Below are 18,483 nucleotides of genomic sequence, written 5' to 3' on the forward strand. Positions count from 1 at the left end.
CACTGTCTATTTTTGGGTTAGTAACTCAGGGGGCCATGGCAGTGGAGGGGGTAGATATCTTTGTCTCATGCAATTGCTCAGACTCTCTCTAACCCCCCTGACTGACATAGTCAGCAACATCAACAACACATGCAGTCTGATGAGAAACATGGATATTTACTAGTCTTTTTAGTTATCAGCAGACAAGAGGATTTGAAGACCTTGGTAAGGCTTTTTACAAGGGAACTGAATGATGTATGACATGGACAGCTATGGCACTAACTTGTAAGAGTGCACATGTTATATAGACCAGTGGGATTTTGCTAGTATTTGTTATATCTAATGTGAAGTAGAAAGTTAGAGAAGATTTCTTAAAGTGGTGGCTGCTGAAATATGAATTCATGAAAATTCAAATAAAATTGCTTATGTTTTATCTACATTTTCATGTCAAGACGGCTAAGATTAAGAAGCCTTTGCAAAATTCAAAGTTGACTAAACACTACTACTCACTGATTGAAATGTGGCTTTAATAGGATATTGATGTCAGCTCAACTTAGTTTTTTTTTCTTTGTTTTTCAGAGAAAGCCTCCTTACTAGTTTTTCCATGCCTAAAACCTCCCATGTAACTTTGTAAATATTAGTCTTCCAAAAACATTGAAGCAAAATGGATTTTAGAACCAAACATGGACTCGTGCTGCTCGACCAGCTGAAGAAGATGAGGGAGTCTGAGCATCTGACAGATGTGGTGCTGGTTGCTGAGGGCATCAGCTTCCCTTGTCACCGGGTTGTTCTATCTGCCTTCAGCCCGTACTTTCGTGTTATGTTCACATGCGGCCTGCGTGAGTGCAACAACAGAGAAATATTCCTGCGTGACACCCCTGCAGACAGCTTGGCTCTCCTCCTGAACTACATGTATTGCTCAGATCTTCCTCTCACTAACGCCAATGTACAAGGCATCTCTATCGCAGCTTTTCTCCTGCAGATGGATGACGTCTTCACTCGCTGCCAGCAGCACATGACCGAGAACATGGATGCTTCCAACTGCCTTGGTGTGTATTACTTTGCCCGTGACCTTGGTGCAGAGGAATTGTCTGACCACGCTCAGCGCTTCCTGAGGCAGCACTTTGTTCAAGTTTGCAATAATGAGGAGGTGCTGGAGCTGGAGGCCCATCAGCTGGGAAAGCTCCTCTCTTCTGATGACCTCAATGTTTCACGAGAAGAGACCATCTTGGATGTGGTCCTTCGCTGGGTCAAACACAGCACTCTGATGGATGGGGAGGTACGTATTCTGCATCTCCCGGAGCTCCTGAGGAAGGTCCGCCTGCCCCTGATAAGCCATGACTATTTAAAAGAGGCGATGAAGAGGAATACGGCTCTGCTGTCTGACGCTGAATGTCTGGAGATGTTGAATGAAGCCTTGCAGGCCACAGCGATGCATCCCTCAGCTACACCTCGCAAACTAAAGTTGCGGTATGGGATGGAGACCACAGAAATGCTGCTCTGTGTGGGTAACGACAGTGGTGGGATTAGGTCAAGATATGGCAACTTTGGCGAGCGCAGCTTTTGCTTTGCCCCATCCACAGGCCGAATTTACTACATCACTTCACCTCGCTATGGAGAGGCTCTGGGGTATGTGTGTGCCGGGGTTGTAACTGAAGAAAATAACATTATAGTGGCAGGAGAGGCGAGTGCTCGCAGGATGGCCCGGCAGAAAGACATTAATGTTGAGCTCTACAGGTAAGAGGGATATTAAGTGATATATTTGATAACTCTGCCAAGCACAGATAGCACTAATTGCTGTTGTCTGGAATTGCCAGGTACAAAATAGAGGCTCAAGGGAGCTGGGAGCGCCTAACGTCAGCAGAGTACCGTGATTCTTATGGTCTAGGATCACTAGGCGAGACTCTGTACCTGATTGGTGGGCTGATGAAGCTGAAGAACCAGCTTCTCATCACTAACTGTGTGGAACGGTGGTCTCTGCAGGGAGGACCGTGGCGCAGCGCAGCACCCCTGCCAATGCCTTTGGCCTATCACAGCGTGGTCAGGATGAAAGATCGCCTTTATGTGATTGGTGGTCGAACCCCACAGGTGATGTGTAAACACCTATACACATTGCATGAAAAAAGGGGACTCTGAAAACATGTGAGACTTGTGAAAGTCACTTTATCAGACTGTGTGTGGAAATAAGTGGATCAGAGTTGTGTGAAAGGCGAGCGCTCCAAAAACACCCAAAACACTCAGTTCAAATTATTTCACACTTTTGGTTGCTGGCTGAAATACAGTACAGCTACGAGTCTCATATGTTAACGTCAGGCCAAAAGGATACAATTTCAATAACACTTGACTATTATCAGAACTGGTCCAAAGGTAAATTCACACATATGACTGAAATCTTATAAAATTCTCAGTTCTTCTTTTTAGCTTTTTGAAGCTGTAAAGAGAGAAACATTTTATTACAGTATGAACCTTATGATGAAACTTAATCATGCATCACACATTTTACTTTGAACTTTCTCAATACACTTCTGCTTCTTGGGAAATCTACCCGTAGAGTATCTGTGTACGACTCTTCTCTGACTGCACCTGCTCTGAATTGTCATACCCTCTCTCTCCTTCTTGACCATCTAGTCATACCGGTTGGATGATGAGCCGGACCGTCTTAGTAACCGTCTTCTGGAGTATGATCCAAACACAAATAAGTGGACAGAACTAGGTCCCATGAAGTACTCAAAGTACCGCTGCAGTGCTATTGTGCTCAATGGTGAAATTTTTGTGATAGGTAAGATTGTTTGGTCAGTTAACTTGTCCATATTAGGACATATTTCAATGCATATTAGTTTAGATTTACTTTGTCTTGTGTTTGTTTTTCTGTTTTAAATCTCTCTTGATGTGCATATGTTGACACAATATTGTGTCTACTAAATACATTTAATTGCACCGATTCTGTATGAATTTGTTTGAAAATCTTTGATGATAAACCCAATTTGCACCTTTAGGCGGCATTGGCTGTGAGGGTGTGGACCGTGGGCAATCACGCCGCTGTCTGGATGCTGTGGAGATCTACAATCCAGATGGAGATTACTGGAGGGACGGACCTCCTCTTCCCTGTGCCCAGCTTTCACTTCGCACCAATGCCTCTAATGCAGGAGTGGTGGGAGGAAAGATTTATGTGTGTGGATACTACAAAGGAGCAGGTAGGGGAAGATGTTTATCCATACCGGTATATACAACATGAGAATGAAAAATGTTTCTCTGAGTGTTAAACTCTTCTGTTTCTTAACAACTTTCAGATCGTCATGATGATATAACAAAAGACATTTTGGAGCTGGACCCATGGGAGAACAGGTGGACGGTGGTGGCACGGCGCGCTCTGATGCATGACAACTATGATGTGTGCTTAGTGGCAAATCTCAACCCAAGAGGACTAATGTCCCCACCTGCAGACTTAGTGAAACTGTGACACCAACATCAACTCAGATCAAAGTCTGTTTGAGGATTGGAGGTGGAAATTAATTATTAATCATTAATGCACTTATTGCTGGGCCAAAAGCTTTCATTTTTTTCAAGCAGAAAAGGTCTTAGTGGTCTGCATGGAAAAAGGGTCTGCACTTAATTGACTTGTATGTTGTCAGAGTGAGAACATACAATTTGTAAATACAGAATTTGTTGCTTTTTATCTTTTTGTGTAACATCTGCAAAGATTCATTTCCTGCATCCTGCAGATGTGTCATGCATAGCTGAAATAGTATTATCAGCAACACAAGGAAATGATCTCCATTGACATGAAACAGACATTAATTGTGGTTATAATTGTGGACTTCTGGCCTAAATATGAATAAAATTATTTCACTATTTTTGCTAATAAACATGCACTTTATCCATGTTGTAGAGTATGATTGTTGTTGTTTGAACACAGACACAACTGTTTTTAATTTATACTGTAAATGTACATTAAGTTACCAGTTTACAACTAATAAAGCAGCCCTGCAATGAATCCTACCTTCATCAAGGTTATACTTTTATTAAAACTGTTTTAGAGAAAAGTTCATTCTTAAAATTTTCTAATAATTTTGAAGGATTTAGTTTACAATGTAGTTGAACTGTATTGATTATACAGAGAGGTGTCTCTCACAGTCTAGACTGATTGATATTAATAAATCTAATAAAATATTTAAAACACTTCTCAGTGTAACAGAGGAACAAGATGTCCAACGGAGACGTATGAGGGTCACGTGAAGGGGAAATCGGAAAGCTGATCTCTTCTATTTTGACATGTAGAACATAATATATTTTTACATAGTCAGGATTCAAATATTTATCTCGGAAGTGATACATCAGATATATTTGGTTCCCAAAGACGATCCAAGAGAAGTGATTTGTTTTCAGAATGTTTCTGTTTATTTTGCAATGCTCAGTCATCAGAATGAATACAGAATAAGTTAATGAGAATAAGTTAAATTAAAAAGTCAGCAAAGAAGCCTGACTGGAACAGTACTTTTTTCATGTTCGCAGAAAAAAGAGAAACTTGAACAAGTTTTTTAAGGTTTGTGTGATACCTTCTTACAGCTCTCCACAGCTTCTACACTCTAAGACAAAAAAATAAATACGTTCCCTCTTCAAAAACTGAATACTTTGAAAACTAAGAACATGGGTCACAAGAGCTAAAATATTTTTTGTCTATTATTCTGCTAGTCACAGAAATAACAAAACAAATGCTACCGTTCTGAGTCCTTTGGTCATCCTCTAAAAGCCTATATCAAAATCACAATCCATGTCAAACAACTGCCAGAAGCTTTCAGGTTTCACCGGGGTCTCCGTTTTGGACTCGAATCCTGTGAGGCACGCAGAGCTGGTACTGTCCTGAGACCAGCAGCTGAGAGGGGTGATGAAACATCCTGCAGCTTTGCTGGATCTGGTCTCCCTGTTCAGTGGCATTAGACAGTCTGGTTTGAAACTGTCCCGGCTGGTTACCCTGTTCTGATCATGAAGCTCACACAGAGGTCTCGAAACTTTTTGTTGTTTGTGACGGTTCATGACAGGTTGACTGATTTCATCTGAGACGATGCGCTTACTCCTCTGTGAGAGCACCAGCGGTCTCTTTTTGCGCCTCCTCCTGATGCCTCCCAAAGTGGATTTCCTTTTCCCGATGATGCAGCTGGAGTCCTGAGGGGGAACTTCAACCAGATTGTGTTCAAGGTTGTATGATGTACTTGTAAACTGTGTGCCTTCAAGTTTGTTGTCCTGCACTGGTGACGTTTGACTAGCAGAGTCCATTACTTTCCCAGGACTGGGTTTAACCGAATGCTCTAAGACTAAGGCGTTGAGCAGCTTCAGGGCCTCTTCAAGCATGCTTCGTTCTCTTTCCTGCTCCTGTCTCAGACACTCCAGACTATTTTTTAAGCTTTTCACACTTGACGCAAGTTCTGCAGTTGTGTCTCCGCTCTGAAGAATATCAATAAACAATGACACTCCTCATTAATAAGACACATTTATTAGCTACTAAGATTTGCCAAGCTGAAACTGCAGTTATTGTGAACATGAGCTACAAACTATTCACCTTTTGCACCCTTTCTTCCAGTTCTGTCATCACCTCTTTCTGGGAGTTCACTTTATTTAGCAAAGTCTCAAACTGCTGTGAAATGTCACTCTGGAGACTGCTGAGATTATTTTGTGCTGGAGGAAATGAATCAAAGGATAGAAATTAGTACATAAAGTCCTCCTGACAAATTCTCCATTTCAAAATGAACAATTAAGTTAATGATGGGCAGAGAGCACCATCTACTGGTGATAAGAAAGGCCTACTCACTGCATTTTTGTACTAAACAGTATAATGTACCAGTTCAGTTGTTGTTGTTGTTGTTGTTGTATGCAGTAATCCAGGAGGCAATTTTAAGTACATTAATATGAAGTTAAAAAAATACTGATTTAATAGACCACATTAGGAAACTTACATGTTGATGCAAAGTTGTTAAACTTTTCAAGGACTGTTTGGCACACAGCAGTGTTTTTCTCTGTGCCAGCGACCAGTTGTTGGATCTGAAAAACATTGCAGCATTTTTTAACATTTTACATCTAGAAAAGAGGAGCTATAATAAAACAAGTAACAGAATGGATGCCCATAATCACTTACATTGTTGAGAGTTTCTTGAATATTTAGACATTCTTTGGCTAAAATATCACTGATAAAGCAAACAAGACAGATTTAGAAGTGATTACAACTACTTTTAATAATCAAGTTGTATGTTTCAAATCTGTTCTCTATTCCTGATACAGAGAAGTACCTGTCAGTTTTTTCTTTTGCCTTTTTCTTGTCCTCCTCAAATTTATCCAGTAATCCAAAAGCTTTGGCTTTGTCCTTAAATTCTCCAAACAGGAGAGGTTTGGTGTGATAACTGTTTGAAAACTTTGGGTCACTCCCCTAAAAAGTGACAAAATACAGAGGTTAACGGACATAACAGCCTCTGACTCTATAACAATAGAGTTGTTGCCATACAGCCAAACCCTAAAAACAACAAGTCATGTGTTGTGGTATAGGCTGCAACTAACAATTATTTTCATCATTAATTAATCAGATTTTGTCGATTCATCGTTTTGTCCACAAAATGTTGGAAAATAGTAAAAAAAAATTATAATAAAATTCACAATCTTTGTCAATAAAAGACAAAGATTGTTTTACTTTATATGGCCAACCCAAAGAGATTCCATTTACTATCATATATGACCAACAAAAACATCAAATCCTCACATTTGAGAGGCTGAAATGTTTGTCATTTTTGCATAAAAAATGACTGGAACAATTAATAAATCATAAAAATAGATGCAGATTAATTTTCTGTCAATAACAAATAACTTCCATGAATATAATCATTTCAGCTGTAGTTGTGGTTGAAATGGTGGTTACGTTTTGTCTTTCTAGATCTGCATAATGTTAAGGTTTTTGGATTTATTTTTTTTATTTTATTTTTTTTTTAATATATAGACTTACTAAAGGAACAAAAGTACAAAGATCATAGGCCCACAAATGGCATCACTTAGTCTTTTTTTTACTTTTCTTACAACACACATCAGCTGTCCCATCAGACCCATTACTCAGCTCACTTATAAATGCTATAATGGCATTAAACCAGTGGGACTTCTTTCTTCGTGCATCTAGTCACTAGAAGATATCGCTGCCTCACCAAGAACCACCTACAAGATGAAGATGGTTAGTCTCACCTCTTGTGAACTTTGTTGGGAGGTCCTGGATGACAAACTCATATCCTGAGATGTGCCTTGTGAATTTTCAGGCCAAAACTGAGACCCAAAGAAAAACTGAGAATCTGTGCAACTGGAGTAGCCGCTGGTGGCCACATTCCTGTTGGTTGTTTTATTCCCACCAGGTTTGAAGAGTAAAGAAAATACAAACACACAATATGTTTGTACAGCAAAACAGAGAAAGTGTTTGTAGAAATTAGGTAAACATACAAATATTGGTCTAGGCAGTTCATGATACTGTATCCAAGTTTTGAGTTTAGATGAAAAACTAATTCAACAACTTCATATAACATTATAACTTTACAGTGGGTGAAAATAACAGCTAAGTTTAGTCATTAAGTAACTTACGTGTTAGCTAACCACCTGCTTCCAGTTGGGATGCTCAGCATTTCTTTTATGTTCCTCACATGATTCATTGTTTTTGGTTTCCTGTTTATAAAGATAACAAGTTAGTAGAATTTTTAGCTACCTAGCTGATGTCGGTATAGCATTAGCTAGCTAGTTCAGAAAATGCGTCATTAGCTAACTTTAATTAAAGTAAAGACAATTTAAATTTAGGTTATCTGTTAAGTCCTATCAAGCCTTTATCACATGATAGTTATACTTAGTTTAGTAGTGTAAGTGTTTATCATAGATTAAGTACAAAACGATCAAATTAACTCACAATTCGCATATTATGTGATGAAGATGATGTCGCGTGTAATCAAATCTCCCGCCGTATGAGCGAGGCGAGGCTGACGCATTCAGGTGCCGTCGGAAAACTCTAGGTAGCACCAACACACAAACCTCTGAAACAAAAAGTGTTATGTAAATATTTGATTTCACCATGAGTGGAATATTGAAGTAACACCTGTGGTCTCTTCAATTAACATTTCACCAGCAAGTAAATCATATACGCTCAATTCTTTAATATGTTTTCTACAAAAATAAGAATTAATCAGTTTGGTGTAATGTACATACATTTAATGGGAAACAACAGAGTATGTACACATTGCACAGAGGGCAGTAGGCAGCGGTGGAAAGTAACTATGTACATTTACTCAAGTACTGTAGTTAAGTACAGTTTTAAGGTACTTGTACTTTACTTCAGTGTTTCCATTTTATGGTAATTTATACTTCTACTCCACTACATTTATCTGACCACTTTAGTTACTTTTCAGATGAAGAGTTGACACATTAGATAATATAACAAGCTTTTAAAATACAACACATTGTTAAAGATGAAACCAGTGGTTTCCAACCTTTTTGGCTTTTGACATCTTACAAAAAACAGTGTGTAGTCGGGGTCACATTTCAGATGTCAATGAGTTGTTAACAGCTCCACTAAACAGTGGTTTCTTACATGGTTTCATTTTAATAAATGTTCAAATGATCCAATATTTCACCTACATTTTCCAAAAACTGGAAACAGATTTGTGCATCAGAACTGTGTTTTTCTTCTTTCCTCTCTCATTAATCATCTCACAACCCCTCAGATTTATCTGGTGACCCTTCGGAGGGGCCTGACCCCTAGGTTGGGAACCACTGGACTAAACTTGCTAACTGTATATAAAGTAGTTGAAACTAGCTCCACCTCCAGCAGCTACAACAGTAACATGCTGCTCTAACACTGATGCTTCAGTATTAATAATCTAATCATGTCATATATAATAATATATCAGTCAGAGGGACCAAACCACTACTTTTACTGTAATACTTTAACTACGTTTTGCTGCTAATATTTATGTACTTTTACTTAAATAGGATTTTTCATGCATGACTGTTACTTGTAATGAAATATTTTTACATTGCTGTATCAGTACTTTAGCTTAAGTAAAGGATTTAATACTTCTTTCACAACTGGCAGTAAGTGAGGTATGACTGTAGGGACCCAAAAAACAAACTGTTGCCCCAGAACCCCCTAACAGGTTAATCAGGCCATGATAATTGTAGGGCTGATATTGACCTTTTCACAGCAGACATTTTGACTCGTCATAGAAAGCAAAGTACATATGTGGAACTGATAACATTACCAATGGCATTCAAGTGTCTAAGGAAGCCATACTGGTGAACCTTAATGAGATCATGAATCTGGAAAAATGAAATGGGATTCAGCCATCATTAATATCATTAATTACACCCGTGCTTTTCCTGCTTGACATGTCAAAATGTCTACTGTGAAGAAGGCCTACTGTGACTTCTTAAACACAAATGTAATATCATTAATAATGGCTGTATTCCATTCAGATGCAGTGTCTCTGTTGATACTTAATTATTCATTATGATTTAATTTAATTGCCGAGACACACTATTGTATTTAATTAACATTTTTTATTATCAATATACACTCACCGGCCACTTTATTAGGTACACCTGTGCAATCTAATGCAATCCAGTAGAACAGCTCTGCCATAAATTCTACATTTACAAAGCGTATACATTTGCAGTTTTTGTTGACATTGTCAGAAAGCTCACTTTATGTTTATCATTGAGGACGTAGTGTGTGGTGGTGGTGTATTGGAGGGCATTATATTGAAAAGTGTTCCTAATATTTTGCTTCCCTCATGTATGTTAATGGAGTGTATTTAATATTACCATTTTTTATCATTATTATTATGACATTATTAATTGTGTTCATGTTTCATCTTCTTATTAATATTATTAATTATGATTACAACAGTTATGACCAGTAACGTCATTATCGTCAATAATAACAATAATAAAGTAAAATAATATTATTACTATTATTATGTTTTGATAGTCTTTGATAGTCTTGTATTTGATTCTTATTTATTTGTTTATCTTTTATTTTTTCCACTCCGACACAGCTGGTGTTGTTTATTCAGAAACTCGTACCCGGAAGTGCTGAATGAAGGCGAGCTGCTGACTGACTGTGAGCTGCGAGCTGCAGGATGATCTGTGGCTGAGCTGCAGAGGTTTGTTGATGACAAACCTGCCAACAAATGTTAGCGACTGTCTGTCTGCTAAAACCCTCTGCGGCGGACGGGATCTGACGTCGATTACAAAATCACACCCAGGAGTTTGTTGAGGCCACAGCCTGCTGTTTTTTTTATCTGGTGAGTGAACTTTTTGTGTTTCTTATTCAACACTGTGTTGAAGCTGTTGAGTCTGTGGCTGCAAACACACTCGATAATGTACAAACAGATTGATATAGATTAGCAGGTCGGCCTCACTGGCGCTGATATGATGATCGTAGCTGTATGTCTGTTGGCTCAATCACAGCATAACTTCATCCCACTGACAGGTGCTAAGCTAGCAGGCTAACCATCCTCTGTCCCTCAACTGACATTAGCTCGTTTCGTGCCTTTTCAGACAATTAGCTACGTTTCTTAGGGCGTTACACATGAAATAATTACTTTTTAATTAAAAACGATGGTGTCAAATTAGACAATTGTAACGTAAAGACAGACAGAAAAGTGGCAGGTGTATTTGAAATCACCTTTAGTGGAAAACTGCCCTCTCATGAATGTGAAGAGCTGCAATGATTAGTCAATTAATCCATTAGTTGTCAACGATTAAATGAATCCCCAACTGTTTTGATAATCGATTAATCGTTTGGAGTCTCTTTTTTTTTTTTTTAGAAAAACATGTCCCAATTGTCTGATTCCTGCTTCTTAAATGTGAATACTGTCTGGTTTCTTTAGTCTTCTATGACAGTAAACTGAATATCTTTGAATTCTGAATAAACAAGACATTTGAGGCTTTGACATTGTTCCCCATTTTCTGACATTTTCTGACATTGAAACAATGAATCAATTAATCGAAAAAATAATCAACAGATTAATTGATAAGGAAAATAATTGTTAGTTGTGTGTGTGGGTGACTCATTTGTTTAGTTTGAATGCAACACTGATTAACATCTTTTGCATCTTTGTGTAGTCATGTTTCTAATTAATGACCTCATTTCCAACCTGATTTCAGCTAAAAGATTAGTTTAACCTGTCAGATGTATTGTTGTTTTACTCTACCCTCTTTCATGACATATGAAGAGGAAAAAAACTTGTTATATCAGGAAAATGATTCACAAGTGACTAGGGCTGCAACTAGTTATTTATATTGTCGATTAATCTGTCGATTAGTTTCTCAATTAATCGATTAGTTGTTTAGTCTAAAATGTCAGAAAATGGTGAAAAATATCAATCACTGTTTCCCAAAGTCCAAAGTGATGTCCTCAAATTTCTTCTTTTGTTCCGACCAACAGTCCAAAACCAAAGATATTCAGTTTATTCTTATTGAGGACTAAATAAACCAGAAAATATTCATATTTATGAAGCTGGAATGAGAGAACTGTAGTATTTTTATCTTAAAAAATTACTCAAAGGTGGATTATGAAAATTGTTTGCGATTAATTTTCTGTGGAGTGTCTAATCGATTGATTGACTAATCGTTGCAGCTGTACAAGTGAGATAGTATCAGCCTTTCAAGACACCACAAACGTTTTTAAGAGGGCTGGGTATCGTTTTAAATTTCTTGAATCATCAAAAATATACCCGAGGCTCAGTATTACTGATAAAACTGCTCACTTACATTGAGAAGTTAAATATGCTGCTTATCCTACAAAATCCATTTTTTCATTTACCAAAAGAAGCAAAGCAAATATTAAATGTTGGCTACTCACTGTTAGCTGTACAATCACTTTGCCTAAATAAATACAGTTTAAAGTCGTCAAGATCAGGATTTAAATCACTAAGTATGTGAATAAAGAATACAGTAAGCAAACAAGACTACAGATCTGGTCAGACATTCATTAACATTTTGTACTTGATAGTTTTTAATATTGCTTGCAACAAGCACCAAAACAGTGAGGAAGCTTGACACCCAATTAAGTTTTGTTTGGTCAATAAACAGGACAGAGAATGACCTTAAATTTCTTTGAATTATTTTGTTTGTCCTAATAATAAAGTTTATATGATACATTTATTAGATAAAACCGGTCAGTTTGTTTATCACGCTTGTTTCTTGTGGTATTAAATGAGTAAATGAATCTACTCTGTGCTCAGTTATTGATGTTTATCTAATTCAAGTCTGTTTGATCTTTAAGGGTTCGAATATGGGTCTGTCATTCCTTTTGGTCTTGGCTGCAACTGTGATTCTTATCAGACCCGAGACTCCTGTAACTAAGGTACAAAACGGATGTTATGCTACTAAGCCGAAAGTCCAATGTGCTCTGTGCAGGTTGCATCAACTAGTTAACTGCTGTTCTGTCGACAGGCCCTACATCAGAATTCACTGGAGTGCTGTGGCGAGAAACAAAGAGCGAACAATTCATGTTCAAATGACACTCACTGTGAACCAGGTAATGTGAATGTTTGAACAAAGTTGGCACACATATGAAGAAAGTCACTATTAACCTTTTATCGTCTTTATTTCATTATTATTTTTATCATCATTAGTCAGAGACCAACCAGGGTGAAATTATATTCTGCCCATTAATCAGTGTATACCATAAAGTCACTCTGCTAAATTGAAATGCATATAGCAAATCTTCTGATGGTTAAAATCCAAGATATTTGATTGGATTAGTAAGACAGAGTCAGATGGAGAGCACCCTGGAAGTTAAACTGACGACATTACAGTATGATAGAAATGTAGGTGGACTCCTAAACATCAGTTGGTTGAATGGTGAATTGATTCTCCGAGTGTGTGAGGTGTTTAGTTTATAAATGATAAACCTTACTTCCTGTTCTGGAAGTCAAAGGTCAAGGCTTTCTGGTTTTCTTCTTGACTTGAAGGCTTAAACTATGTTAAACTGCTAAACAAGAGAGCAAAACTGTACCAGAGAAATGATGTGATATGTCTAAGTTTGCTAGCAACTGGTGGCACACAGGAGATTTAAACTGCTGTGCTTATAATAACAATTTGGTTAATGGTTGGATAAACCCAGTCAAGTTAAACACACACTGTATATGTGCTACTATGCTATATGAGAGCAAATACAGAGCATAAAATGACATTGAGGAAACGTAACTGAAAGACACGGGAGATGTTCCAGGAACAGATTATGAGTGACACACAGTACAAATATGTTTAAGTCAAGTTGTTTATTGCTGTACTTTTTAAAATGAAAGAGAAAGTATAATTGTAATGATGTTTGAATTTTAGAGTGAAAAAACTGGAGGCAGTGTTGCTCCTGCATGCCAGAGGGACTGAGAGTTTTAACTTGCAAAAACAGCCTGCTGTGTCCCTGTTCTCATGTTACTCTCATCTTTGGCAGCATGTAATAAAAGGAAAACAACCCTTTTTTGTTCATTTAAGACTTTTAAAACTGGATTAGTTTGGGGAAATGTTTGCATTAGTGAATCTTGAAAGTACAGTTTATACAGCAAGTAATATTTTGTCTTCTTTTCATTGTAGAATTAAATGCGAAAAGTGCACTATTTTGTCAGTTCATTAATATTAAATATATTTTTCTTTGGATTTCCTCAGGATGCTTCTTGCGTGTCCTTGAGAACAGCAACACTGTTTGCATATTCTGTGACTCTGCAGCTGTAGATTTGGAAAACATAACAGTCTGCACCTACAGTAAGCACTGGGAACTATTCACTTACTGTTAATGCACCAATGAAAATCTCAATGTTACTTTGAATCACGTTTATTTTAATTTGCCCTTTTCTGTGCTTGCTAGACTACACAGTGGAGAGGAAAAATCATACAACAGTAACTACTGTCATTCCTAAAATTGGTAAGATATCATATCCACAGTCATAATGAGGTTATTTTGTTAAATATATACCATATTTATTTAACTGTAATGTCATGTGCTCACCTGTATATATTATTTGAAACGTTAATTCAGTGTCAAGCAAATGTCTTGCATTGTTGCATGTTATTTTTCAAGGGAATAAATGAAGCTTTAAGGACTAATATAGCCGTCATTTGCTATAACGAGTTTGAAATTAGTCAGTAAATTGAGTAAGAGGAGACCAAAATAGTTTCTCTTTCCATGGGTAGCAAGGGTGTATGTCTGTGCTACCGCTCAAGTGGTAAAATGTTCCAGTGTTGTCAACCACTTCCTGTTTTGTGCTTTGTTTTGGAGCAGGAGGGCCAGGTGTAGCTGCCTCTCTTCTTCTGGGAACACTGTTGATCAGCCTGTTTCTGATTCTCTCTGTTGCCTCATTCTTCTACCTCAAACGCTCCAACCGTCTCCCAAGCATCTTCTACCGCCGCAACAAGGGTAAGCGCCGTACAGGACAGGTGTGACACACGCAGACAGACTTTTGTTTAACCTGCACATGAAGCTCCAGACCTCCTGTTTTTAATACTGTTATCTACCACGACTAATAGATCCTGTGTAATAAAGCACTGAAGAACATAAAACATGGAAAACACAATGTTGTTGTCATGTTTCAGTCAATACTGTATAAACCAAATGTAAACATTTTGTGTACCTTTTTTTTTTTTTTTACAGCGTTCATATTTCAACCAAGTGAGACAGTAAGTCATTTTTATTGTTAATTCAAATTTAATCAGACATTTGGAGGCTTAATGTTTGTCTGTTTACTGTTACCTCCAGCAATATTCTCTTGTACAACAAAGACAATGAGTCCTTTGTGTTTATTCCCTTCCAGGCTGTCATGATACCCTCCTCTACAGGTAAGACTACTATGCTGTCTCACTCTGTACGCTACCTGTCTTGTCTTGAAACTGAGACTCTCTGATCTTGCTGAACAGGTTATAGTATTTGCTATTGAGTAATCCAAAGCAGTCAAAACATTACCCAGCAATGAGCAATGTTGCTGAGGTGTGTTGCATTTTTGCAGTTGTAACATCAAAGGCTTTTGTGCAGGAAGAGCTTATCATGCCCATAAAATCTGTTTAAAAAAAAAAAAAAAAGCTAAAGGTTAGCCGTTATGAGCCATTAAAATGTATCCCTCCTGTTCTGCCTCTGACTCATTATTCTGTGTTTTCTTTTTGAAGTGAGGAAGCCAAGATATGTCAGAAGGGAGCGGCCCTCTGCAACTTCAACACTGAATAGTGCCATCATACCCACAACATCCACTACTGAAGTCTATAACGTGTAGGAGGTGGGAGTGCTGGTGCAGGTACATAGGAGAGAAAGCTCAGGAACGATGTTTGATTTTCTTATCTTGTTGAAGGTTCAGCAGCGCAGACAAACTGGTTAACTCATACTTAGGTGGCCAAATTTAACTGTAGCTGCCATTCTCGCCATGTGGGTTTTTTACTTTTTCTGTATTTAACTAAAGTGTAATAATGAAGAAAATCAGTATCTCCCTGACACAGTCTCTGAATTGTTCATGTTTTTTTCTTTGAAAAGAGGTACAACACACATGCTGCCCTGTTGCAGTGAATGAGATGCACTCATCAGTCAGGATCACTCCTTCATTTTTCATTAAGAACACTGAAAAACTGTCATTAAGCAGCTTTTCTCTGCTCTTTGACAACGTGGGATAAAAGAATAGTTTGACATTTTATCAAATATGCTTAATCGCTTTCTTGCTAAGAGTTAGATGAGCAGATTGATACCACTGATATCTGTCCGTTAAATCTGCACTAACTGATTTTCTTTGGATGCTTGGGGGCAGTGTAAACAAGCTGTGAACTCAACATTGACATATTATCACCTTTTAAATTGAACTTGTTGGCAAACAGTTGCTTATTTATACATCCAACAGACACAGAGAAGCATTAGCGTTCATTTGGAGTTGTGTCTCTGACCACCTGGAAGAAATAAGTCCAATATTCACTCTGCTTTTAGCTCTGCTTTGGTCTCCATCAACTCCTGAGAAAAATATGTTCGGTATTGGGCAGGAACAGGTTTTAGAGCGTCATTGATGAAAACAGCTGATTGCTGTGGCCGAAATAGGATGTTATGAGAGCAGTAAGAATAAACCAAAACAGTAAAATTGCGAGCCAGAAAACTAAAATGATGAGCTGAAAGATGCTAGGAGAACCGAACGCTCAAGTGATAATTATCTGTGGTTTTGTCACCACGAGTGACCCCTTTCACCTACATGTAGTCATTGTTAATATAAAAATGTTGATTATACCTGCTAAAACTATGAAGCTGCAGCCAGCAGGCACTTAGCTTAGCTTAGCTTAGCTTAGCATAAAGGCGGACAAGAAGTATTCTAGCACACAGCCCCCCATAAAACCTCAACTTAGTTTTTTGTACAGATAGAACAACAAGATAAAACATGTTAATAATTGAGCTTTAGAGGTGTTTTTTGTTCTTCCTTTGGACAGAGCCAGGCTAGCTGTTTCCACCTGTTCTCAGTCTTTTTGGTTAGCTACGCTGACTGTCTCCGCACAGATATGAGACTTCTATTGATCTTCTCATCTAACTCTCGACAAGAAAAGCGAATAATTTCCCAAAAATTATTCCTTTAAGTGATGGGTGTCATGAATACATGATCAGTCTGTTTAAAGCTAAGAGCTCGAGACCAAACTAAGTGACAGTGACGAACTGATTTTCTGGACAAAGTAACAGCCCGGTAATGTTTAATGGAAGCCTGTTTTTTTTCTTAAACTTTGCTTATTAGGATGTTTTTTACATGTGTGATATTTATTTGTGTTTTGTAACTGTGCACTGAGTTTTACTGATTAGAATCAGACCAACAGAATAAACTGTGTGTAATAGCAGTGGAGTTTAACTGGTGGACCTGGACATTTTAGACGCTTTATTGATGATTGACTGATTGCATTTTGTATTTTTATTATCGTGTTTGTATTTATTATTTTCGTCAGCTCAACCAAGGTGAATGTATTTCACAGGTACAACAAATCATGCATCTCAGTTGCATGCATCATCTATTGCAGTCCACAACAGACCTTCTCAATCATGAAAGAGCTCATTTTCAACAAAATCATAACTGTTCACAAGAAAATTTCTGATCTTACGAAAAGCTTTTAAATGTCCTAATTTTGCAGAAAATTTCAATTCTAATGGATTTACCTCTCAAAACATAGATTTACTGGATCTTAGTGCACTTTATTTGTCTGAGGCCACCAGCTAATGTTGGACCATAATTTTGATAAAAATACTTCAGAAAATCTTGTTGCCACCGAGTGTGATTGAGATTTTTTCGTTGTATAGCTGGCAACGTTACTGTTGCATTGTGAACATTACTTGACTACTATTACCTTTGCCAAATGTTGTCTGAAGAAAATGGCGTTTCCTGTATGCCATTACTGTGATTACTGTGCCATTATGAGCTTTAAACACAGCCAAGAAATGTTTAGTCATGACGTTATCTGTGATGAATAATTGGGTATTTTAATTATATCCAGTGGCCTTTACTGTATGTACAATTTTAAAGCGAGGCTAGTTATCCAAGTAGTTACCCAAGTTTTATTTGCTACAAGGTATTTAATTTCCTATAGTTTTATATCTTGACAACACTAAGTCATTTACATCTTCAGTACATGTGGAGCAATGTGACGTGAAGCTATTCCCAACTAGGTTAAAGGCAGCAATCATTCCATGAATATCCCCCCTTTTGCTTCATGTGTTTGCTGTTGTACAGCTGAATACATGTACATACTGTTTTATACAAATGATGTATTGTTTTTGTAATTATGTACATATTCTACTTTCAATGCCATGAAGAATGCTCTCGAGATGTGTAATGTTTGCAGAAATAAAGCACCTTTCCATAATCATTGTCTACATTCGCTGTGATTATGCAGACATATGAGCTCTAACACCGCTGAATCATGTTGGTGTGTTTCTTTTTCCCCATGGAAGACTGAAATATCATTTCTCTGTCGTCTTGTGATTTATGAGATTTAACATGTACCTGATAACACTGAGAAATCTCTCTACTGCTCATGTTTTAATTTAATTGGATTGCATTTTGTTGAACTGGATTAAGTGCCTCCTAGCAGTTGGGCAAATAAACCAAACAGAAACGAAAACACTGAACTCATGTTGATTGTTAAGATAACACACATCAGCAACTGTCACAACTTAATTATTGTCACTAGTGGTGGTCTATATTTAACCTGTGAGAAGTCATTTCTGTTATTTCTTGATGTAAGAAGAATGTAATTCTTAATGCTCTGATTTTGCTCATGTGTATGTAGAAACTGATTCCAAAATCATTCTGAATATCAAAATTCAATCAATTCATCAGGATGGATTTTTAAAACATATCAAAATAATAATTTCTCAAAATGTCTTCTTTAAGTTAATGTTCTTTTGCCTCTTTATACACGAACACGACCTGAGCTGACACAAGAATTGATGGTAAAATTGTAGAATTTGTGACGGGTGCTCCTAGAGACCAAGGC

The 18,483-nt window shown here is 37.5% G+C and overlaps 3 protein-coding genes across 4 annotated transcripts; 2 read left to right on the forward strand and 1 right to left on the reverse strand.

Annotated features, from left to right (window-relative positions):
* The first annotated feature begins 93 nt into the window (after positions 1 to 93).
* Positions 94 to 3,956, forward strand: kbtbd12 (kelch repeat and BTB (POZ) domain containing 12). Its single transcript, XM_042406797.1, has 6 exons — positions 94 to 204; positions 559 to 1,716; positions 1,797 to 2,067; positions 2,608 to 2,758; positions 2,976 to 3,173; positions 3,270 to 3,956. Exons 2-6 carry the CDS (start codon positions 644 to 646, stop codon positions 3,437 to 3,439), a joined length of 1,863 nt encoding a protein of 620 aa, XP_042262731.1. The 5' UTR covers positions 94 to 204; positions 559 to 643; the 3' UTR covers positions 3,440 to 3,956.
* A 398-nt stretch (positions 3,957 to 4,354) lies between these two features.
* LOC121894484 (interactor of HORMAD1 protein 1) lies at positions 4,355 to 8,014 on the reverse strand. The gene is made up of 8 exons (XM_042407099.1): positions 7,898 to 8,014; positions 7,582 to 7,662; positions 7,195 to 7,333; positions 6,261 to 6,397; positions 6,110 to 6,158; positions 5,931 to 6,015; positions 5,537 to 5,652; positions 4,355 to 5,421 (listed from the first exon to the last, which is right to left on the reverse strand). Exons 2-8 carry the CDS (start codon positions 7,647 to 7,649, stop codon positions 4,723 to 4,725), a joined length of 1,293 nt encoding a protein of 430 aa, XP_042263033.1. The 5' UTR covers positions 7,650 to 7,662; positions 7,898 to 8,014; the 3' UTR covers positions 4,355 to 4,722.
* c3h1orf159 (chromosome 3 C1orf159 homolog) lies at positions 6,410 to 17,850 on the forward strand. Of its 2 annotated transcripts, XM_042407102.1 has the most exons (11): positions 6,410 to 7,183; positions 10,041 to 10,289; positions 12,275 to 12,355; positions 12,445 to 12,529; positions 13,660 to 13,755; positions 13,859 to 13,915; positions 14,273 to 14,407; positions 14,642 to 14,667; positions 14,802 to 14,826; positions 15,151 to 15,275; positions 16,966 to 17,850. In XM_042407102.1, exons 3-10 carry the CDS (start codon positions 12,284 to 12,286, stop codon positions 15,252 to 15,254), a joined length of 600 nt encoding a protein of 199 aa, XP_042263036.1. In that variant the 5' UTR covers positions 6,410 to 7,183; positions 10,041 to 10,289; positions 12,275 to 12,283; the 3' UTR covers positions 15,255 to 15,275; positions 16,966 to 17,850. The 2 variants fall into 2 exon arrangements, with proteins under 2 accessions (XP_042263036.1, XP_042263035.1); XM_042407101.1 differs by having other exon boundaries at positions 6,411 to 7,183; positions 15,151 to 17,850.
* Positions 17,851 to 18,483: the final 633 nt, after the last annotated feature.

Source organism: Thunnus maccoyii, chromosome 3 (assembly GCF_910596095.1).
Source record: "Thunnus maccoyii chromosome 3, fThuMac1.1, whole genome shotgun sequence".
NCBI lineage: Eukaryota > Metazoa > Chordata > Actinopteri > Scombriformes > Scombridae > Thunnus > Thunnus maccoyii.